This window comes from Gymnogyps californianus, chromosome 3 (genome assembly GCF_018139145.2).
Source record: "Gymnogyps californianus isolate 813 chromosome 3, ASM1813914v2, whole genome shotgun sequence".
Classification (NCBI taxonomy): domain Eukaryota; kingdom Metazoa; phylum Chordata; class Aves; order Accipitriformes; family Cathartidae; genus Gymnogyps; species Gymnogyps californianus.
In genome coordinates, this window is record NC_059473.1 from 62,717,638 (window position 1) to 62,741,900 (window position 24,263).

The 24,263-nt window shown below is 44.3% G+C and overlaps 1 protein-coding gene across 1 annotated transcript in view; it reads left to right on the forward strand.

Annotated features, from left to right (window-relative positions):
* Positions 1–24,263, forward strand: part of NHSL1 (NHS like 1) — a 184,640-nt gene that overhangs the window by 117,314 nt on the left and 43,063 nt on the right. The window contains exon 2 of the mRNA XM_050894254.1: positions 16,924–17,076. Within this exon, the coding sequence (XP_050750211.1) occupies positions 16,924–17,076 (153 nt within the window). The remainder of the gene's footprint in view (positions 1–16,923; positions 17,077–24,263) is intronic.

Genomic DNA, 24,263 nt, shown 5'->3' on the forward strand with positions numbered 1-24,263 from the left:
ACATGAGTATGAAGGCCTTGATGTGTTGCCTCACCGAAAGAAAATGCTTTGCTAGCCTGGCTGCTCACTGCTAGGTGTGAACTTGCGCTTGCCGTTGCAAGGAGGTGCTGGTGGTGAATATTTCATGCGTTCCTCTCTGCGTGCGAGCAGATGAGAAGCTGTGTGTGTCACTCAGGAGCACAAGGAAGAGGTGGGGAGGTTTTGGTAAGGAGCTCATTAATATCACTGAAGTGCATCTGGAAGAGTCTGGAAAAATAGAGTTCAGAAACATCTTTTGTGTAGTGTTTTCAGCAATTGGAGCAGGGAGCATCTGCTGTAATTAAGGAGGTGGCGCAAGGTAAGTGCAAATCCACATGTGAAACCGGTGAGATTGGAAAGCCTGTGGTTGAGGATGTTGGTTAATGGTAGACTGAATAGGCTCTTCAGTTCTTAATTTGATTAAAAATCCTGGGGTTTATGGATGGTGGGTACAATATGTTTGCAGATCTTACTGGGAGTTGCTTTATCTAGTGCGGTGAAGTCAAGAAATGATTTTGAGTGCTATAAGAAAATCAGACTTAAATCAGAGTAAAGCTGAAACACGGTAAGGAGAATGTGAAACGCCACAGAAAAGGCACAAGCGTTTTAAGGGATGCCTTTATCAGCCTGGCTAATGGAGTCACACTAGCAATCAGAAATGGATTATGGCAGTATTACCAAAATCGATTTTACTATGCCATGTTTCTTACTGCGTCTCACCCTCCCCCAGGCCAACACTTTGAGATGAAGTGATAAAAGGTAACCAGGTTTTATAGCTGCAGTGCATTTTCTTGTGCTGGAGGAGTAGAGAAGCAAATTCTCCGATTAACAAGGCAGATATTCATATCATTCCTTCTGGAGCTCATTTTCCAGGACCCTGCAGATCGGTGCCTTCCACCCATCTCCTGAGTCAGGTGGTAGAGGGCTTCTGTGCCGTTTGGCACGTTTGCAGTGCTCCTGCAGCAGAAATCCTCCTGATTACTTGTCTTCTCTTGTTAACTGCTACTAAATGTGAAAATCTTCAAAGGCTTCCTTGCCACTCCCTTATTTTTCCTGTGCCAACTGCTCCTCACACAGTGTCCTTTCCCTTGTTTTTTCTGACACTATTGGGAAGCCAGAAGCTTCAATAATTGACCCCTTGGAAAGGTGCAATGGTGTGTTGCCTTGCAAATACTTTCATTTATCAAGTATCGTGTTCGATGCTTTGTGTATGGCATGTGCTGCCCCAATTTGAACGTGGGTAACCTGCAGTGCTGCTTTTGCAGAGCCTGTGGTAGGTGGTAATGCGATGATTGAAACAGCATATTGCCATTTACGTTGTGGGTATGGTGACCTCTGTGTTGTGCTCAGAGGGAGCAATACGGGCTGTGCCGCTTACCGCCGGTGAGGGACAACCAGAAAAGGGTGTACAGCCTCCGCAGGGGACACGGGCTCCGCTGGGGGACCCTGCACAGGCAAAGGGTCTGGCTCCTGCATGGCAGCGCCTGTGGCGAGGCCTCGGGGGACCAGGCTGGCAGAGCATCGCTGCCATCCGCCCCAGCACCTCTGCCCGCTGGGGGATCTGGGTTGTGTGGGTTTGCTGGTGCTGTGGTCCCTGTCCCCTTGTCCTGCCAGGGCGCGAGGGTTTTGCTCCTGCTCTCAGCTCCCAAATAGCTCAGGACTGTCCCTGAAACCAGTTTTCCTCCGTATGGCTCCTGCGTGGGCCAAACTAACGCCTTTTAAAGGAAGCGGTATTAGAAGTCTGATAGATTACAACAGATTCTTAGCCCTCTATTGTTTCCCTGCCCTAATCCAATGACAGATCATTGAAAAATATGCACGCTGCTTGATCCTCAAGATTTTCAAACCTCTGCTTGGACACAGTTATAGATCAGCTCTGCTTTTGTCCCCCGTCCAGAGCCACTCGCTCCATACTACGGGCTGTGATACTTTAAGTAAACACGCACTCATTCTCTGAAATACATCACTTCTCTCCTTAACTCTCGGTTGGCTTGTGCAAACATCTTGGAGGTAAAGCAAACTTGCGCTTTGCTGGCATTGCAGCTGGCAGCATATAAATCTGTCTTATTGATACCTTGTAGTGTTAATAAAAAAAGACATGTTTAAAATAATCCCAAATGCCAATAGGCTTAGTGACATTTAAGCATGAGCGATGCTGTCAGTTCATCCGCAAACAAAAGCGGTACATCTTAATTTGTCTAATTACACTCTAACATGCAGACCAGCTGCTGCTGTGAACAAAAGCAGTTGATCGCACCATTTTATTAATTGCATATTAATTGCCGCATTCATGTTAACCATATGGGAGGCAGTGGAGTGGAGTGAAGGCTACTTAGTGGTGGAAAAGAGAAAATGAACTGGCAGAGTGGTATCTTCAGAGGAGAAATCTCAGAATGATAGGGGGCCTGGAGCTTGCTGATGCGATCTGATTTTCAGAAGGAATCTGTATTTTTTTCCCCATGCTAAATTATTGTATTTAAAAGTGAGAGGGATTTGAGTAGAAAGGATTGTGCCTTGCATGGTGACTGTGTGTTTGTGAAGGTACTACTGTGCAAGCTGGTACTGAATTTGTTTGGTAATTTGCAGAAGGCAGCCTTGCTGGCATGTGGCCGTCTGCCTTTGCCTGCCTGCTGTGCCAATGGATGCACCCGTGCTGCCTGGAATCACTTCTCATGGGAGCAAGGCTGGAAGAGCCAAAAGGAGTACAAAACTTGCTGATTTTTATGCTTTATGCAATTTTGCTGCAAGTATGTAGTCTTTTTAGATAACAGTGGTAAGTCTTGAGCAGAACTGGGCTTCTTAGAGTGAAAAATAAAAACCTTGACACAGGTGGGTTAGCTGGTTTAAAATACCTACAGCAAAAAGCAAATGGTAGTAAACTGGCCGCTGCATGAATCTGGCATTAGATTACCTTATAGGATGTTGAATAATGATCTTCTGAAAGTGAGACTTTAGAAAGCTGCCCACTTTTCTTCTTTTCTGTTTTTGTGCCCTGTGAAGGCAGCAGCCGCTCTTGGCAGATGCGCGGCAGTTCTGTCGGGCAGCAGGTGTAGGTTACAAGTACGCACGCAGTGACTTCTCTCCTGTCACCCCCAGACTGACATTATCACGGTCTATAGAGCAGCTCCTTTGGCGGGGCTGTGGGGTAGCCGTCTCCTGCCTCCGGGCAGCCGCTGGCCCGCAGGTGGGCACCCGCAGCAGGGACAAATGATATGATACGTGCAGAGGAAGCTTACTGAAACAAGACAAAAAAACCACCCAAGGTCTACCTTGAGTTTGTTTGCTCTCTCCTCCCCTTCACACGTCTTTAGGAAGGTGAGCAAAGCCCCATGCTGGAATTTTTAAGCCGATGAAGGGGCAGCAGGTTCGGTAGGAGGAAGACCCAAGGGCAGCTCGTTGCTTTCTTAGAAAGGAAGCAGTGAGTTAATGGCAGATCAAATAGAAATATGTCTAATTATGTGAAAGGAAGCTCAGGACTGGACGTGGAATATACAGTGATTTAGAGAACTCAATCTTGTCAGTTGATTAAATCTGCCTGCTTGGGTTTTCTAAAGTGAGTATTTCAACATTAAAGGCTTAGTCCCACCTCACTGCCAACAGATGACATTTTGCTTGCATTTCCTAAATGTCTCAGAAGAGCTGGGATTGGGAGAGATTGGTTATTTAAGGGAAAAAGGGGGTGGGGGGGCACAGCCTTTGTTTTAATTAATGTATTGTTCCAAAAAAACCTCACCCTAAAAACGTTTTTCAAACTGTATTGCAAAGCACAAAAGGAGGCACAATTAAGAAATTACTAATAAGCAGTTGAAAGGTAGATTGGATCTGATCTATTCTAAGAATATGTGGTGCAAACCAAACAATAATGGTGACGTTCTTATGGCTAAGCAGAAATTGGGGCAGAGGGGTTGTTTTTTTGGTTTTTTTTTTTTTAATCAGAAAAATGCTTTAAGTGGCTCATCGCAATTACGTCTCAGTTGGTGCTGTAATACACTGCAGTGGGATCTGGATTATGGGGATGATGCATGATTGGAAAGACACAGCTTGAATTTTGGATTGCAGGCGGTGCCTGCCATTACAGCAGTTACAGAAACAGAGCCTGACTTGTGAACTGACCAGTTTTGACCTGGAGTCATTGGAAGAGAATAAATGCAAAACCCCATGATGCCACTTCTCCAGTCACAGCAGAAGGGTACTTAATCAGCATCCCCGTGTCTTCTGTGCGCAGGCAGGCAGGCTGTGGCCTGACTATTACTAATTTAAAGGCCGAATTCCCCAAAGCACTGCTCGTGGCTGTTAGGCTGCAGCTCCTGGCTTTTGTTTGGAAACTGTTTTTCAATATGCTGGCGACCATCTAGGTTACCAGCGAGGGCTTGTCCCCATCAGCTGAGCATGAACTGGTGTTGCTGGAGACTAGGCTTCTGGAGAAGAGAGAAAAATTTGTAAATATTGTGGTTGAAAGGCAAATTATCCAACTGTGATGTCTTTTCCGTGGGAGTGCTCAGCTACCGCTCTGCGAGGGATCAGTGGCCACGTGCTGCTCATCCCGAAGGTCTCATCCCCCATCTGTCTGATTTCTGATCTGAGCCGCGATGACTATGGGATAACTTTTCCTCCTCTGGTTCAGTGCTGTCATTTGTTTGTCTGCTGTCCTTTGGGTGCTTTGACAAGGAGTTTAAGAACAGTGAAGTTTTACACACAAGGGCTGCAGAGCACGTTTGTCATTGCCCAAAAGCATTGACAGAGGTTTAGAAAACCATTTCTCTGCAGTTTCATGATCTGTTCCAGGGAGGGCTAATTAAAGTTGTAGCTGGGTAGCATCTCCAAAGCAGGTTTGGCACCTCTCCTAACTGAATGATCCCTCATGGTTGTTCTCCGCATCAACTTTTAATCGGCATGGCCCTCCTTTTGTTTGTCAGATGTTTGCCACAAACACGATGGCACGGCTGGACCAGGGACAGTGGGCTGCTGTTTGGCAGGTGTGAGCAGGTCCCCAAGCAGATGGTGGTAGCAATGTTCAGGTAAATAATTAATAGCATCAGAGAAAAAGACACTCTTTTATGTCCAGTAGCTGAAAGTGAGCATGAGGTTTTTATCCTGTGTGTGATGCTAACCTTGTCCTGTTAGGTTTAATTAATCCGAAGAGGAGCAGGATGCTAATTGCCCTGACATAAAAAGAAATACTTTCAAAGCCTGTATGAACAGTGTTTTAATGTCTCCGTTCCTGGAGCAGGGTGTATGCTCTGTACAGAATATTAGACGTTGTGGGATGTGTCAGATGCTTTTAATGGCTGTAGTTTCAACTATGTTCTTCAAACCAGCCGTGGTTTAAAAACAAAAATGTAAATTGAGTTTTGGTGTGCATCAGCTTCGACGATTCCTGGCATGGTGGCAAAGCGGGCATCCTGTTAGGCAATGCTTCTGTCTAACTCAAGTGGACTGGGATTGAAGTTTGTTTAGTGCTGCATTGCAGCATCCATAAAGGGTGCCAAAGTCTAGAACTGCTTGTATCATTATCCATAAAGATGGGAAAAAGGAAGAGCCTTTTCATGCATACTACATACTGCAGAATAATTTTGGGAAAATATAGCTGTGGTTTTATTGATTGGTTTTCCTGAGGGTGTAAACTTTATTCACATTGACCGTGTTATTGATCTCCCACTTCCTTCTTTATGTTCTGATCTGATCTTCTGCTTCAGGGGTCAGCCCTGCCGTGGAGCCGGCAGGAAGTTTCCCACCTGACTCTTCCAGACTATTTTTAAATCGAGCTCCTCCTCTTTTCTCTATAACTTGTGATGTAAAATGCTGTCTCGTTCCAATTCTGTAACAGCACAAGCTGTCAGTAATTAACTGTCCTCTGGACAAATCTGTAACCCAAAGTTGAATTGGGATTGTTGTGTGTAGTTTAAAAATGCAGCCACTGGGATACACTGTAGTTTTATCAACTGTCTTGAGATGGCAGGGTTGTTTGCTTAGTAGTAGTTAACGACTGATATTTCTTTGCCTTGTTCTCACTGTCGTCTTAATAACAGCTACTGGGAAGTTTCAGGAATGACCGAGCTGGGCAGGACAGTTGATTGTTGCAAGCTCATTGTCTGTGCTGGAACACCCATGGTATTTCTGCACAGAAATTTATTTTTAGGCTCTGCATAGTTGTCTCTGTATTTGTTTGTGTGGTGTCTGCAGTCTCCGATCAAGTGTTGGAAATCTCCGAGTCATAGTATATCTCCTGTTGGCAGGATGATATGTTTAGAAGCTCTTTCAAAAATATATTGGTAGTTTTAGTGTAAGCGATGTTGGTCTGAATTGTGGATGCATGCTTGCATTTCAGTTGACTTCAAGTGAGAGTTCACCACTGGAAGCAAGTTACTCCGAAGACGTGATGTCAGGTTATAGAGCGTGTGATCTGTTCGGAGCTGAAGTGGGGGTGATGGTGCCATAGCTGCACCCTTTCAAAGGTTTTCAGATACAAATAGTGAAAGTACTTGAAGAAATATTTTTAAAACTAGCATCAGCTGTCTCAGGTTTTACGCTTACACTTCTCCTCCAACTTTTCTAACTTATACTTCAACGCCTCCAACAAAATACAAACTTTTCTGCAGTTTATATTTTGGGGAAACCAAGGATACCAAAAGAGACATTTTTGCAATTAAAAATGGTATCTTTCATTTTAAATGGTGTATGTTAAACCCCTTGTCATGTTACAACTTTACTGTTTGTTCAGTTTTCTGATGTTCTCCAGCCATAGCTGGGAATAACTAGTTTTTCTAAAATACGAAAAAGTGTAGGTGTATGCAGTAGGGATCCTGTAGAAAAAAGTAGGGATCTACTCCTTTCCCTTTCTGGCAGAAAATGGAGGCAAAAATGGCAGACTAAATGCATGAAGGGAGAGAATCTCCATTTTTTTAATCTTTTTGTGGATTACCTTTTGAGGAAGTAGATGGTGATGCCTGTTGTTTGCTTAATGCCCCCACATACTTATTCATTGAAACCATTGCCACAATATTAAAAATCATGATAGTTGGTGTGCTCACCAGTGCTTTCTGAAGATGTTTGGTGGCAAGGCACCTTTTTCACAGTAGCATCATTTAAACTGCTAGATGCATTTTGCTAGCGATCCGAAGAAACGCAACTATTCAGCTGTTGATGTTGACTGACCACGGCATATTGTGAGGTTTGGGCTGCTAGGTTGTGTACGATTAATAACAAGGATGTTTGCACCTGTGATGCTTTTAATCAAACAGGTGATAATAAAATTTTAAGTTGGTATCCACATTATAAATTTTGAAAGTTCAAACAATTAGCAGTGTGAATTTGGGAGGCTATCCTTTCATTTGGCTTTATTGAGAACTTCTAATAAGAAGATGCTGACCACACAAATATAATCGTAAAATTTGTTTTCAAAATCTATTGGTATTTGATAATTTCTGAGATCCACACGCCCATGGCCAGCCAAAGACGCGCTCTGGGGATGCTGTGGTACAGATGTTGGTTCAATTGTTTCCTTAGGAGCTTAAAACAGGTTGCTGAATCATGCAGCAATATAATTATTAGGTGACTGTTATAGGGACTTGATGCCTTACCTTAGTTTGGAGAATACTTTTTCAGGGCAGATTGTGCCATTAGTTAATTGGAACATGCCCAGGTTTTCAGATTTTGTCAAAAATCTTAGGGCTTTAGGGACAATAACAAATGTCACAACTGCTGAAATCCATTTATTATTTGCGAACCTTAGCTTTTGCTTATCATTTTGCTATTGTGTTGTGCAGCTAACATTTTCAGGTGAAGTTTTTGAAAGTTTCTAACTAAGAAACAAAACTTTTTTTCAAGCTGCTGTGTGAGACAGTGAGTGAGCACTTGGTGCTTGATTTTGGCATGAGCAGTTATGTGATCTTATGAAGGCTGGTATTTTCCAAGGAGCTTAATTTTTTTCACTTATAGATTGCAAAGTTCTTAGGAAACTAGAGGATGTACTGGCCTAATTTTAAGAGAGGGTGTCTCCAAGCTTACATGTGAGTCACCCTGAGTCTATTAAGAGTCAGCAGAAAGAAGAAAAAAAGAAGAATCTGCCAACTCCTTATACCAGGGTAATCCATATACAAATAAAAGTATGCCAAAGAGCAATGTTGGGGGGGAGACGGAGATAGGCTACAAGAATTCTTTCTGTGACCTTTAAATAAGTGAAATGAGTGGGGAGCGTGTCCCCTTCAGGACACCCATAAGGAGAATGCAGACTGAGATTAGTTGTAGATGTCTGTTGGATATTAGTGCGGATCCACAAGTGCACAGCTGCCAAAGATGGAATTACAGGCTGAACAGGGAAGCGGTTCGGGACAGAAGTTCAAAAATGGCATTTTTGCAGTCTGGTTTTGTTGGTTTCGCTCCGAGTCCTACAGGACGAATCGATGAGAAGACTTACGCAAACTTGTCTGCCTGGTATTTTTTCTATCACTGATTCAGAAGACAAGCATCTTCTCTATGGTGCATTATTAGGGCAAATAAGAGTCAAGATTTTGCAGACTAACTTACTTGCTGCAGCCGTTTTTGATCAGTTCTTCAGGATAAGCCATAGCACAGGAGCATTGAGGTGGATTTGGAATTTAAATTGAGAATATTTTCTGGTGGCATTTTAAAAGGGTCTTCCTAGGGAGAGAGAAAAGTACTCTTCTGGGGGCTGACATTGCCTTAGCTGGGGTTCAGGAATGGTCAAAGGAAAAAGGATTGTGCCCTGCAATTTAAAACAAAACCATGAAACAAAATAGCACATTCACTAAATGTTTTCTGTTCTCCTGCCTGCAGTTACAGTGTGTGGGAGATGCTCTAACCAAAAGAAACTGCTGCTTTGTCTGCAGGCAGCCCTGCCCACATGGTCCCTTTTCTCTCTGGTGATATGTTTGCATGATAGAGGATCCTGTGGAAAGATGTTTTGAATTGTCAAAGGAATGAATTAGCTTTATTGTGCTGTGACCTAAATAGGATCATCAGATCAATCAGTCTGCTGCTTTTCTGTCCTCTCTGGCTTAGGTTGTGCTGCTTCTCCTTCTCATCTTCCTCCCTCTTCCCCCTGCCCCCACCGGGCAGCCCCCTTCCCAGAGCCTGCAGCCATAATCCCTTATGAGCATGAATAAAGGAGGGCGCTGCCGCTGCCGGGGTACCCTCTTTAAAGCAGTACCTGCTCTGTAATTGCCTGCGCGGAGACAGGCTCAGCGCCCGGCTCCCCTGCCAGTTCGCTGGGGCACGGGTCCTTCTTGGCTTTTTGTTGCGGTGGCTTTGGGATAAAATACTTTTCCTCCTTTGTTCCCTCTCCCCCGTGCATTCTCCTCCTCCTCTTCCTCCTGATCCCAGGTTTAATGAATTGTAATTTCTCAGTAGCCGGGGAAGTATCGCCCTTCACCAAGGCTGAGGTTGCCTTGAAAGAGGCCATTGTGAGCGAGCTGAGCTGGAGACAGGAGGGCAGCTGAATGCGGTGCCGCCTGGGACTGCCTTTGTGGAAGGAGCACTTTTGTTCTCCTGAAAGATGCCGGGAGAGGGCCAGCCGGGACTGGCTCTAAGGGAGGGAGAAACCCCTTCTGACCATAAATTATTGACTCCTGTGGTCTGCGAGAGTGGCTTCGACTCCATTTAAGCACCTGTAAGTGGTTGATGGCATGGGTAAAGGTGGCCAGAACAGGCATAAAGCTTGGGCACAAGTTTTGAAAACACTTGAGACATTCACGTTTCTTATCTCAGGTGCTTGATGTTTTTTAATGATGGAAGTCTTGCCTAGAAGTGAAGGTGCAGCTTTCAGTGCCGGGTGGTGTTGGTCTGAGCCAGGCAGGAGCCTTGTGACCTGCAGGAAGGGGTTTATAACCCTCCTCCGGTTCAGGCTCGCCCTGCAGACGCCTGGGTGCCTCTGCACAGCCTGGGGAGGGGGTGCTCGGGGTCAGTCCCATAGCTGCTCCCCTCCCGACACCGCAGCTGCTCGGAGGGGGCGGACGGGGGTGGCAGGGAGCAATCCTGAGCACATCCTACACGGACCCATCCCTGCAGACACACTGGAAACAACTGCCTTCCAACAGCTTCTTCCCCACATGTCCCCGTGCGAGCTGCTGGAGGGTGGCACAGTGGAAACTTATTTCGAGCGAGTGACATGTCCATAAAAAGCAAAGGCATTGATTTAATTGTTTTGAGTACACTGCTTGCCAATGTTTCTGCTTTCCCTTTTGCTTATTGAACAGAGACTCGCTGGAAGAGCTCTCACGGTGCAGTTCCCAGCTCAGTTGTATGGTTTTACTTTTCCTTTGCTCTTAAAATGTCATCGGTGCTATACGGTTGTTTAATGGAGGATTTTTCCATCGTCTGAATAAAGTCGCTAAGGCTTACTTACAACTTCAAGTTTAGGTTTTGAAATGATGATACATGTTAGTAGTTTGATGCATCATTCCTTTCATGAACTTGATGCATGTGTTGGGTTTACCTCTCCCTCATGAAAATAAGTGGTAAAATTTGTCTTGATTTGTGGGAGGGAGCAGGAATGGGTTGCTTTAACTATTCTTGTGTTTTATTTGGTTTTTTTTTAACTTAGTACTTCCTAAATTTTGTGTGGCACGTGTGCATAGGCTGATGAGCAGCAGTAGGAAGGAGAACAGTTGATTCTCACCAATTCGTTAGTGTCCCTGACGGACAGCTGCCCCCGGGGCTGCTGCTGGGCAGCTGCTCTGGCTGTGGGTACGAACAACCCAAGTACATCCCTTTTCAACATTTGCCTTTTTATAAAGCCTCAACTTCTTCAACGGATCTTGTGCACTGGTGCAAGGTTCAGGGCATTGGGTTGTGAATGGGAGCTGAACAGGAGAGCCCCCCCCTCCCCCAGGGGCTGGCCTGAAATATTTCTGTGGAAGCCAAGTATTTCCAGATTGTTTCACACGCGCCGATGTTTTATGTTGCCGTGAATGTGGAGGGGTGGCTGTCCCAGATGGCTGTCGCAGAGCAGGTCAGCTGGAAAGCCTCTCTGAAGAGGGGAGAGAGCAGGGAAAGGGGTGAAGGAATGGCCGCAGCGTTTCAGGCACGCCATGCGCAAGCAGCCACTCGTTCACTTCTCTTCTGGATGTTCGTGGCCTCTACTGGAAATTAAAATCAGTTTAACCACTCGGGGATTAAAAACTATTATAATGTGAACTAAAAAAAGACACAGTTTTGCTAATGAGTGTGTTACACCTTCATGATTTTGAGCGTGCTGTTTGGCACTGCATCTTGTGCCTCTCATTTTCTTTGCTTCAATCTCTGACTTGTTAGTTACAAAGGAGTTTCTTCTGGGCCAAACTTGTAACCTAAGTTAACAATCCCATCCAGTATGAAGTGAGAATTAGCATTTGCTGAAAATCTTCTCTGTATTTTCTGTATTCCTTGTGATAGTATCCTTGTGCGGTGGCAAGTGAGTGTGATCCCTGCTTGTAAGGATGTGGGAACTGAGGTGGTGGGTTAATATTAACTTGTACAAGGTGAGTAGGAAGTGTGCCACAGAGCAAGGTCTCCCCAGTCTGCTACCCATCTCTGAGTCATTTGCTTTTAAAGAACTGATATCACAGTGTGTGCACGCCTACTGTTCGTGCTGGGTTTATCCAGCTTTAACAAACTTTTAAATTTTTACTATCAAGGTAATTTTAGGTGTGTTGTTTTTTGTTGTTTGGTGGGGTTTTTTTGTGGTTTTGTGTGCTGGATTGGCAATGTTGGAGGCTAAAGTCCTTTATCTGTTTGTGTAGTGACTACAACATAAATCTTCTCAAACTGCCCCATCTTTTCCTTCTCAGTGTAGAGAGGCGGGCTGTGGAGAAGCACACTTATTTCATGCTTTCAGCTCTAAGAGAACTGCCATTAGAAGCCAATTGCGGTGACAGTTTCTTGTTACAGGAAAAGCGTTTTAGAAAAGCTGGATTGAGACAACATGCTGAATTTCATGGAAGCCAATGGGTTTGTCTCAAGTAGGGAAGAGTTTTTGGTCATTGTTGACCTAGTGCAGACTTCGAGAGATGCAGGTACAAGTAGCCAACTGGTGTTTCCTTTGGGGTATCCCCTCATGATAGCCATTTTTGATGTTTGACCTCTTTATCAGCATGACCTGAAGGAAAGTGGAAGCCGAGGGGGGTGAGGATGAAAGGCAGACATCATCGTATGCATTGGTTGTTACAGGGTTTGAATAGCTGCCTCCATACTGGAGATCAGGGCTTGAGGACAGTGATCAAGCGCTTGTTCTCAGGAAGGAGAAATGCTTCAGGGTGGGTTGAGGATCCAATAACAAAGAGCGACACTGGACTTGGCACACATCGCAGCCCAACGTGAAACAGGGAAGGGTTCCCTGAGCCGTCCAAAGTACCCAGGATCATGTTGATGCACAGGGGCTTGACCATGAAAAGGGAACAAAGTCTTACTTCCCAGGGCTTGCAAGCCTCTGTGAGGTGCCCTAAAGACCTCGGGGAGAATCTGTCTCACTTCCAGTAGCCCAGTCTCCCTCACATGCTAGCTGGAAACTGTCACCTTCCCCTGTGCCAATGCACAGTAGCTCCCCTTCCCACTTACAGAGGCACTTTCTACATCCTAAAAAAGATCACCACCACACTAAAGAAGGAGTTACCACATTCTGGGTTTGCTTTTGGATGGCAACGCTGCTGGAGTTAGAAATGGAGTCATTCTGCACTCGCCTCCAGAGTGTGTCCAGCAAGTGGGCATTTACAGTGGTTTTAATGATGTATGGGTGATGGCAGATTCCTAATGGGGGTGGTATTGTGTATGTGATTTAAAAAAACCCCAGCACTAAATAGTCATCTTGTTATCAGAGTTTGATGCCAGGGTCATTTTTTGTGTAAGGTGCTTGATGGAAATCAATGCAAAAGCAGAGGTGCCTTCCCTGCCATTGCTGCCATGGCACCATGGTCTTCTGTCCCTTTGGCAGAAGTGAGCCAGTCAAAATGTCTCTTGGACCAGCAGCTGCTGGAGAGACCTGCTGCTAATGGCAGTTTTGGTGTCAAACCCGTGTTGTAACTGTAAAGTCTCTGGGTTTGGAAAATACTGATAAAATGCTGATAATAGGGTTCAGAAAATGATGGAGGCACTTTGTTTATAGTCTGCGTGTTGCTGAGTCTCAGCCATTTGGTGAAACTTGAAGTTCCCGGGGAGCATCTGCTTTTTACATGCTGCACTCCAGAGGCCAGATCCTCCTGCAGCTTTGGGGTCAGTCTGAGCCCCCTGCTGCTGGCATTTTTCTTTTTCCTGAGGAAAAAATCCTTTTCATTGTTAACCCGAGGGGGTTTCTTAAGCTTGCTTTGTGAGGGAGGGCTTGCTTCTTGAGCCTAACCACTGTGCAAAGGGCATGCCCTGCTGAGCACATTGATTTGGTGCTTAGCATTTCTCTTTAACTTCTGCAAAATTGCAGTTCACTCCTAGGAAGGATGGCTGTGGACCTCTGTACAGATATATTATTTTTAAGGCATGAGGATATAATGTGCATCTCAAAAAGCTGGGCTATTTAATCTCTGTGCACAAGTTTTATTTGATGAATAACAGGTTCTCTGTTAGCCGGAAATAACTCGATTTTGTTTTCCATGTATCTGCTCTGAGATGACGCTAATAAGAATGAATTAGGAGCGTTACTGAATGAAATTCAATATGTAAAATTAGTGGGCTGATGTCCCAGGCAATGGCAATGACTACGGGGGGAACAGTGGACCTGGAAGGGCAGGCAGTGCAGAGGGGAGACTGCATGTTGCAGCCAACTAAAACGCACCTCATGGGTCCTTAATAAAGTGGGAACGAGAGGGTAAAAAGGGGGGAAGGGGGGGGGGGGAGAAAGGGGGAAGGATGGGAGCGGTGGGAAAGCCGGGCGTCCTGATTTGCACGAAAATGCAACTCTCATTTGCAACTGGAAGGAGGCTGCAGGGCAGCGGCTGGGGCGCGGGGCCGGCGGGGCGCCGCCCGCCTCCCGCCCGCCGGCGGGCACCGGGGAGGTGCAAAGGGCGGGGGAGACGGTGCGGCATCGCCCTTTGCTCCGCCGGCAGAGCCGGCTAGGGCCATGGGAAGGAGAGAGATCCCCTGCAAGCTCGGACTTTCTGGAGTAGGCAAACTTGGAGAGCGGAGGAAAGGATGAGAAGAAGAAATGACTAAATGCGTGGGTAGCAGGAAAGCCCGATTTTTGGTCCTGTGCAAACGTGAATAACAATTAACTTTTTTTTTTTCTCCTTCTCCTCCTGTTTTGCATGTTGAAACTGGCTGTTTTCAGCCCACAGGGTTACATGTGAGGGGGAAAATTCAGGCTAAAGAATTGTAAAGGGTTTCGTGCATCAGGAAGATCTAGACAGATTTAAAGTTGTGATTTCAGGAAAGAGAGGCGGAGGGGAGAAGCCTGGAGAAATTCGGTGCGCAGAGTTTGAACAGGCTCAGTCTGGAAAACAGTCACCTTTCTGCAGCTCCTCCTTTCTATGGGATTTAAACTCCAGGATCGCAGTTCAACACCTTGAAAATGGTGGTTTTCATCAACACAAAGGTTAAATCTCTCATGAAACTTTTCAAGAGAAAGGGTAAGTAGTTGTGCGTGCTTGCTGTCCTTTCGGGAGGCAGCCGAGTCCCGCAGGAAAGAGCAATTGCCTTAGGCTTTGCTCCTGCTTTCCTGAAGCCTCTTTTTAACATTTATCTCACTCTCTTCTTCGTTGAGTATTTTGTAGTGTGCGGAGGCAGCCTTATGAGGTGCTGTAGGACCTGTGCTTTGGGGTACTGTTGCTTTTGAAGTCCTTTGCCGCGGTGGTTTTGAAGGAGCCAAACTCCTCGGTGTGAAACAAGCAGCTCGGTGACAAGGCTGAGTGTGTCGGTGTCACCTGCAGTCGTGCAGAGGTGTCCTGTCTGCTGGGGCATCCTCCCAGCGTCTGTCAGGCATCTGTCTCTGCTTGTGCAGCTGCTGAGCGCATGTGTAGCTATGGGCTTGTATCTCTGAGGTGTCTACATAACGCTTGTTCTGAGCCGAGTTTTGGTTTTTAAAGATGCTCTAGTTGCAGAAAGGCTTTTAAAACCATGATTCTTCATTTAATTCATGAAGATAGACAAATTGCGCTAGGGAGAGTAGTTGGCAGATGTGTGCAGCGCTTCTGTCGACTAGTTTTGATGAGCATTGCTCTGATGAGTAGTAAACTTCAATTTTGGTATGGTGGGACTGCAGCAGGCCAGTGAGCTTGGTGGCTGGTGTTCCCCTCCTTTTCTTCCTCCCCAAGCCTTACTCCCCTCCACGCCCAGCTGCTCAGCCAGGGGATGGCGAGGGGTGCTTTTTGGGCAGGTCATTGATTATAGCTATCATTTTTTCTGTAATATTGGGATGATTGATGCTCTAACCAGGTAGGTGGTGACTTGTCAGTTTGTCATGATTTGGGTTTGACCTCGTAGTTAGCAAGGACGAGAACAGCAGGCACAGACTGAACATGTTATCTGCCTTGTTGCAGCCAATACGTCTGCGAGAGGGGAGGGGATGCAGGACGAAGCCACCTCAGAGATGATGAGACCAGTCGAAAGTCTTCAAAAACCTTTTTTGAGGTCTGATACTACTCTAAAAAAAGTGAGGAAAGGCAGTTAAGAACCTCCCCCCACCCCAAGTCCTTTTAGGACAAAACAGGCATTGAACATTAAGCTGTAGATAGGTTTTGAAGCGAAAGGCATAGCTTATTTTCTTTAACGAGTACCGATTATTTCCGTCTGAAATGATCCCGGCAGATGCACAATGGTGTTAGGGAAAGAGTCATTTTTCAGATGACAGGAGGCTGTTGCCTTCGTTTTGCTTCTCAGTTTACACGCCTCCTCTGCTACCACAGAGGCATCAGAGAAACTTCACAAAGTGATGCTACAGGCAGCACAGCAGCGCGCAGTGCCCAGGCAGCGAGGAAAGCAAAGGGGAGGTGCGGAGCTGGCAGCGAGGGCAGCGCAGCAGGGCAGGTGCTTGCGAGGCAGCACAGCTGTAGTGGCTTTTTTCTGCTTTGGAGAGCTAAAAGCAAGGATGTGCAGCACACTGGCTGAAGGCCAAAGGGTGTCTGGGGGATCATAAAATATGACCCCCAGCTGCCCTTTTCCTGTTATTACAGGGTGGAGGGATAAGGCCATTCAACTGTAGAAGTTTTTATTGATGATAAACTTTAAACAAAAGGTGATGGCTGTCTCTCGGGAAGCATAAATGATAAACAAATATTAGCAATATGTGCTTTGGCTGATTCATTACTAGACTGTCTGTAGGGAACTTTGAACTTGAGCAAGGTCTGTATTTTATTTTCACATGTGTATATGCTGAGAAGAGGTGGCCAGAGCAATCCCTCTTCAGTGCTGTTGTGCTCTGAGCAGTATTTGCCCAGGGAGTTGCTGTTGTCCAAATCTGCTTTCCACTCACGGCAATGGAAAGTAGCTGATTTGTTGGCTTCAGTGGAATCTTTGTTCCTGGTTTGAGCGAGCGTGAGGTCGGAGAAGGTTATTTCCTGATACAAATGAACCTGTCGTAATCTCTCATGGCGACTGTCATATTCCCAGGGTCACCTTTGAGCAAGAGGAAGCTATCCTGCAATGCACAGTGCCTGGCAGGATCAAGGGATGGGGAAACTGATCTTGTTTGTGAAGACTGGGAGCTAGAGGGCGGAAAACAGAGTTGCAAGTTCAGAGTAAATACAACAGCAAGTATAAACACAGGAAGAGGGAAAGATGCTTCCTACATAACATAAATTTAGACTAAAAATGAGAGGAGGGTTTTTAGCTGTCATGGAAGTGAGGTTCTAAGAGAGCGTTCTGGTGGGACTACAGTGGCAAACAATCGTTTTTGTTTTAAGATGATGCGTGGCAAACTTACATGTGGGGTTTCATGATATAGCTATCTACAGTAGCATTTAATTTTCTTATTATTGTCTCTCTCTGCAGCTGTTTCCAACCTAGATGAAGAGAGTAGATGGACTGTGCACTACACTGCTCCATGGCACCAGCAGGAAAATGTCTTCCTGCCCTCCTCAAGACCACCTTGTGTGGAGGACCTGCACCGACAAGCCAAGCTGAACCTCAAGTCAGTACTGAGAGGTAAGCTGCTGCTGCTGCTGGCACAGATGTGTCCTAAAGGGACAGTAGTTTTTGCCACAGTCTTTGCAAATGTATCCAAATTGCAGGCTTTGGAAGAAGCTTATTTGTTTTTCTGCCTGCAGCACATGGGGAACGTTAGTGGGATGTACCCACTCAAATGTAGGGATAGGGCAAAAATGCTTTTGCTATCAAGAGGCAAGGAAATGTGTTACCTGGCAGAGCACTCTAGAATGGAAAAGGGGAAGACCTTGTGTCTTTTGGCCATTTCCGTTTAGTCTTTGGAGTGTTTCCAAAACGGTACCTTCAATTTCAGTAAGTCCTGAATTATTCCATTTATACTTCAGTGTAAGAACCACATCAGAGGTGTTTCATTTGGTGATTTCTTTTGTTGTACAGCGTCATTTCTAGGGATGTGGCTACGTGTGAGAGGTCAGAAAAGGTGCTGAGGGCAGAGAAGGGAAATGGGGAACAGGGCACTCACAAGGCCTCTTTCAGTAGTGAAAGTGCTTTCTTGCAGAAGGGTGCAGCGTATTTTTAAGGACCCTTAGTACCTTCATTGGGGGTGTACCCATACGGTCTGGCACGGGAGGCATTGTGTTTTGTTAGTGCAGCCATGAGGACAGAGGCAGGCAGCCAGCAGAACATCTGTCCCTGGGCCAGAAGTAAAGTTTAAAATTACAGCTTAATGTCCGTGTTCTGGAAATGGTTAACCTAGATTTTTCTTTACATTGGCTATTTAACAAAGGGGTTACCCTGCAATGAGCCAACTCATTTCAAGTCCCTTTTTGTTTCCGCAGGAACTGCAGGTACTTGATACCTTACAGAGTTAAACTGATTTAAAAGAACATTATAATTTTTGTTTGTTTAATGCAACATTTCTGCTTTTTAAACCTGCAGAAAACTTCATTTTGTATGTCTGAATAGAGAAGTATTTGGCTGCCGTATTTTATTTCTCTTGCCATTTCTCCAGTTAATTGATTTTCACCATCTCTTACTAGGTGCCTTTTGTTATCATTTAATAGGGGAGTTGACAGCCAGTGTTATTAGCTCACGCATGGCTCAGCTGATAGCCTGTGTGTCCTCTATACTTATTATTGGATTAATACATTTGTGCAGCCCTTTAGCCTTGAAATGTTTACTGTTCCCTTGCAGGCACACTTACCAGTTCTTTACAAAAGAAAAATATTTGCCTGCTTTAGATTAAAAAGAATACTGCTTGTGGTTAGCTTTTTGTAAGCTTTAACTACTCATTCTTCTGTTTTTCTGTTCTCTGTTTGGGACTATTATCGAAGAAAACTGCACAGGCTAAAACGCTGCTCTGATTTTCTTGTGTTTTATCAGAAATGTATCTACTGCAGTTTCATCTTCTATTTCAATAAATTTATATCTAATATATTTGTGTGAAACTAAGTAATATATGCTGCTTCCCCCAGCTTACACATCTGAAGTTATTTCAGTCTGCTGGTATTTTTCTCTGGAGCTGCTGCTCTGTATAAAACAAAAGTTATTCAGTACTACTAACAACTAGTTAGCCATTTGTGTTAAATAAACTGGCTTGTGCACATGATGTAGGACTCCTTGATAATGAAGTGAATTTCAGTTTCATGCTTTCAGGGTAGTAATTGAGAGAGAGAAGAAACTGTGGTGCCTTCACCAGACCTCAGGCTGCTGACGTAGTCGACGGAACTCTGCTATTTATTTATTTATTTAACCTCAAGCTCTTCCCCTGGGCCATGTTTATTCCCTAAGAGCAGTTTTAAAGTAACTCCTTGCTGTGGCCTGTAGCTGTCCCGAGTAGCTATAGCATGCATTTAACACCATTTTCAGTAATTTCATTCTTGCCTCTAGGGGCTCTGAGTAGTAAGAGAGGCACTGACTAAAATTTTATCCGTTTTACTCTCCTGCTGCTTCAGCCAGCACTGTGAAATTAGGAAGATGCCAGTGCTTCTGATCACATTTGGAGGATTGGGTTAAAAGTTCTGTAGCTGAGTTTCATTCAGTGTAGAAGTGCTGTTGAAATTGTGACGTAGTTGTGACAACTGCCGAACTGCTTTTCCACCTGCTGCTTTAGAAAAGACAGAGTTTTCCGAAGCTTCTTAATGGGCAGGAAGTAAATCCAGTGCTATGTGATTATAGCACAGAAGACCTTGAAGAAAAGTAGTCTCATGAGAAGCACCGTTGGGCTATCATGGGAACTTTAATTCTGCATTTCTTGGTCTCATCATGAAGCTTGCATTTTGAGGGTGTTTCAGATTCATTGGTTGAGGTGAAGCGTGGGGCAGTAGAACGGCTGCGTGTGACCTGACGTGCTGCGTACGTGGTGGGGAATGAACAATGTTGCATGACAAGGCGCGCGCTGTACTCTGTGCAGGAAACAGTGGATGAATCCCCTGTTCTCCAGAAAGCATTTGCACAAACTGGAAAAGAGTAGAACAGCAAACTTAATTTTTTCTTTGTGGTAAGTCGGAGATGAAGTAATGGACGTGTATGGCAGTGGAGAAATACTCAGGTTTAATAATAGGAGAAAATTCCTTGCAGTAAAGATACTGAAGTGCTGAAATAAATCTTTGAAGCTATGAAATTACTGGAGATTTTTAAGAATAGATGAGAGACTACTCAGAAATCGTTTGTGTATATTTAATCCTACCTTTAGAGGAGGCTGGGAAGGAAGAGAGAACCTCTGGTGGTCCCCTCGAACCTGGTAATGGGGTCCTGAGGGCTAAACTAGTAGCTATAGTTCAGACCATTGAAACACACGTGTGAAAGTTTTCTAGTCCTGTTCTTGTTTGGATTATGAGATCTGATGTTGCTGGTACATGGCAACTTGATTGCAGACTAGTAATTTGTTACTGCGTTCATTGCTCCCCCAGTGAATGGAAAAGTAAGTATAAAACTTAGGTAACAAATAGTAATTCACATGTAGAGCACAACAGTCATTTAAACCACCTGTAAAGATACTGAATGTATAAAGTAATTCAGGCAAGGTATTCCTTTCTATCAAGGTGTTTTCACCCATCTAATACTAACCAGATGAAATCCTGGCTAGCTTTTTAGACAATGCAAGGTCAAACCTGTTTATTCTGGTATGATTTTAACATCAAATTTTTGACAGCATGGGTCTAGCTAAAACAATCTAGTGAAATAGATAGGAAGCTGTCTGTTGTCTAGAATAAACTTTTAAGCACCACTTAAGGAGCAGAAAAGCTATTATTGCTGCTTATTCTTAAATTTGTTTAAGAATAAAAAGTTAGGGATAGAGATATTAAAATGTATGATATCTAACCTGTCTTGAGAGAAATGGAGTACTCTGCCTGGTGATCTCTGCATGCTCTGCATACCTTTACAGGAAGCAGTGTTGTGTTTTGAGGAGGAGGAAGAGATTTTTTTGTTAATTTTTTGTGCAGTTTATTATTTTACTTTGTATATTATATATTGAAATGTTCTCTGCTTATCACACTGTGGAAGTAGATGCAGCATGTGATAGTAGATGCTGCATGGGGAGATTTTTTTAGATTTTTGTACCTATGAACTAGCCTTTTACCCTTTTGAAATCCAGGGGAAATACTGTGCTTTTCCTTTATGAAGCTACTTTCAAGTATAAATGGTGAGATCTTGCATTCAAATTTGTTCATAACTGAGGTAAGCTATTTATCCTTCTTTAGGCATGCAGGTGCTCAGGTGCCACCTGAGGTTTTAAAAAGCAGTATTGTCCAGTAATCTGAATTAGAAAATGAAGCACCTGGAAGCTGGAAAGTTTGTGAAGCACAGTATATCTGTTCCTGAGAACTCAAGTGGCTTTATGTAACTTACTCTAAAATCTAAAGTTGTCATTGACTAAAATCAGGGGCTTGATATGTTCAACCCAGGCTGCGTTACTGCATTTTAAATGAAAGCTCTCAGTGCTTAACCTGATGGCTGGAGCAGAAGAGCAAATTCAGCTGCACTTCAGTCATGGTACCATTGCAATATGATTTATACATTTAGAAGATGATGCAGTTCTTGGGTTGCGGTGATAGATCTCGGTTTTTTTTAATGTTTTGTTTGCATTGGATAAAACAGGCTCTCCTTTTCTTTGGGGAAGGAGCCAGGACCTTGGAGTGCCTGGTGGAGCAGATGGGGTGACACGTGCCATCCGAGGCGCCTGTTTCCTTACCCTCAGGGCCAAGCTGCTCTAACGGGCCTTTCCTGAGAGCCTGTCTTAAGTGGCCTCTTCCTCATGTTTTCGTGGTCACCTTATGGAAGGTGATTCCTGGTGTATAGACGTTCAGATAGAAACAAAACAATATTGACCCTTGAGGAGTGTTGTCTGACTCTGTGCTCTGTGTCACTGTTTTCTCCTAGGGAGTTGTGAAAATAAGAGATGAAGAAGATAGATGGGACGGAAGAGCTGAGGCTCTGCATGGGGTCAGGATCCTCAAATCAATCCTATCCTCTTGCACTGTGTGCTCTCCTCCAAGGCTGAAGGACTGCTTGACTTGTTTAGTCTCATGTTGCCAGTGTCTACTGAGTGGCTGGACCAGCTCTGAGAGTCTGGTCTGGACAGTAGCAGAGCTATGAGTTTAATGTTGTTCAGAGTGGCAGTGGTTCATTTTTTTTCTTAAGGCAGACCGTTACCTGTGCTAAAGGGGCAAGTGCCACATACTTCAGTGTTTCCTACAGCTTTTTTGATCTGTGAGGCCAAGAGGTGGGGTGAGTGTTCAACCAGAGTCAAGAGGGTAGCACCATAAAACAGCCCCCGTCCCTGACACAGTGCATTGACAGATCTGGCTTGTTGCTCTGCAGCAAGGTCGTGTTTAAAGGACCAGTGTCTGAAGAAGTCCCTAAAGTACAGTGGTCTTCACCTGGGAGCACAGATACAACAGCAGTAGTATATAGCAATGACACAAGTATTTGGTAAGAAAAGTAAATTGAGACTAATCCTCATTTTGCTAACTGTCCTATAATCCAAAAATGACAGGCAATAAGGCATGAAGCATGAAGATGGGGAGGAGATACAGCACTGTTGTGGCGTTGTTTTGCTTAACTGCTTGGAGCGTGTCATAAGTCTGCCTGTCTACCTTCTGAACAGGTTTGCAGCGTTAGCAGTGTGTTCACAGGTGTAGGTCCAGTGTCCTAAAAGGAAAGCCTAAAGTAATCTGGAGTGCACTGCCCTCAGATAATCTTGCAAACTATGATGAAGTAAAGGAACAGAAAAAAATTTTCCTATCATGCACTTGAGTTCTCTTTGCTTCTGCATTTTTCAAACTATCCTATATTCTCCCTCAAATGTGGATATAAGTCAGTTGCAGTGATGGGAGCCAGAGCAGGGCATACATAGCCAGGTTTCCAAGGGGCAGTTATCTTCCAGTTCCCACAATTAGCAGTGTAGAGCACTTTTGATTTAAAAAAAAGAAAAAAGCAGGGGAGGACAAGCTCCACTGTTGTGTGTTGTCACTTGTCCATGAGTTGGGAGACAACAGGTATAAAGGGAAGGGATGACATAATCGTGTTAAAGGGCAAACACGGCCAGATTGAAATGGTATTGGGCTGTCAGGAGATAGCCAGCTCCGGAAGGGTCTTATGGATGCTCTCTCTGTGCAGTTCAAGTTGCAGATGAGGGGCAATGTCTTGTCGCACGCTGCTGGTTACTGCCCGGGCTGGCTGTCCTTTCCAGCAGATAAGAAGGTGTCAGATACGTACTGAGGAAGGTGTAGCTGTAAATAGTGGGAACAGTCCATATGCTGACTTTCATACTCCTTTTCAGACTGTAGCTGCGGAGACTTCCTGCACAACTGCCTGTACTTTGTGCCTTTTTCCCCCCAGGGTAATTGTGTTGATTCAAGCTATGTACATAATATAGGGCTCGTTGTTCCAATGCCTGCGATGATTCATTTATTATCTCATCTTCAGAAGAGCTGGATTTGGCTGACTGTAGCTTCTGTTGAGCTTTGTTGGCCAAATTCAAGGAATGTATTTAAGCAGCAGTGATTGAAACACTTGATTTGTTTTCCAGAAGACATCTGGTTAGCATTGTCAAATAAAACGGGATTTAAGTAGTTACTCATAAAGCCTCTATTATGTCTTGCTGCAAGACCCTCCAGACAGGTACACGTTTAGTCTTTGTTTTCTCAGTGCATCTGCCAGATCACTGTTCAGATGAGCAATATTAGGGTCAGCCCTACTAGTTGATAATCCTGCTGAGAAGATTATGGACTTAAAATAATCTTATGTTTCATTAAAGAGCTGCAAAATAGGGAGGAACCACTTTATTAACAATAGGTCTGGTTCAGGTTCAGAGAGATGTCAAGATGTGAGCTCCCTACCTTAAGGAAACCTTAATGAAGTAAAAGACCATTAAAGGCTAGGGGTAGACCATATGTTCCGGAAAGGCCTTGGAGCTGTAAAATCAAAAAAATCAACTTATTTATCTTTATTTTAGTTTCAATAGTCAATTTAGTACCAGAGGTTCTGCCCATGTATCCTGCCCTTTTTACTGTTCCTGAATTAATTCACAGTACATCTGTTGATGGTTTTGGCCGAGTTCCATACTCCAACTGCCCTTTCTAATAAGGAATTTAAAAAAACGAATATTGAAATGAAACTAAGCAGGATTTGACCAGGAGTCTAAACTGCACATGTTTGAAAGCTGCTCTTGTGCTGAAAAATCGAGTTACTTGGAAGCATTTAGGTTCCTTATTTTTAGCTTAAGTTATATAGCGCAGTGCTGAGTGTAAAAACATACAGGGTGGTTATATGTAGATTGATTGCATGATATACCTGATAAGTGAAAGCAATTCCAGTGAAAGGGTTAAAAGAAGATGAAAATTTGTTTCAAAATAATACTAATGATACTATTTTTTTGTTAAACCAGGTTGACGTGTTCTCTTAATGTCTCATAATACAAGTCAGAATCAGTGGGAAGATTTAGCTGAAAGATTATCGAACCTCACCCCACTTCAGATCTGTGCCTTTAGTGGAGAGAAGAAATTTGAACTGTTACTGTCTGTGGTGTAGTTGTTTCAGTGCTAGGTAAAGCAACTTCTGTCACAAGGAATATCAGACTTTTGGTTGTTTCTCTTTTTGCTTTTCTTCCTCCTTCCTCTCTTAGATTGGGGTGTTATACGTGCTTGTTTGCAGCATTTTAGACAGCTTTGAGTTTAACATTAAGTGTCCTAGGAGAAAAAACAATAAAAACACCCTTCATACTT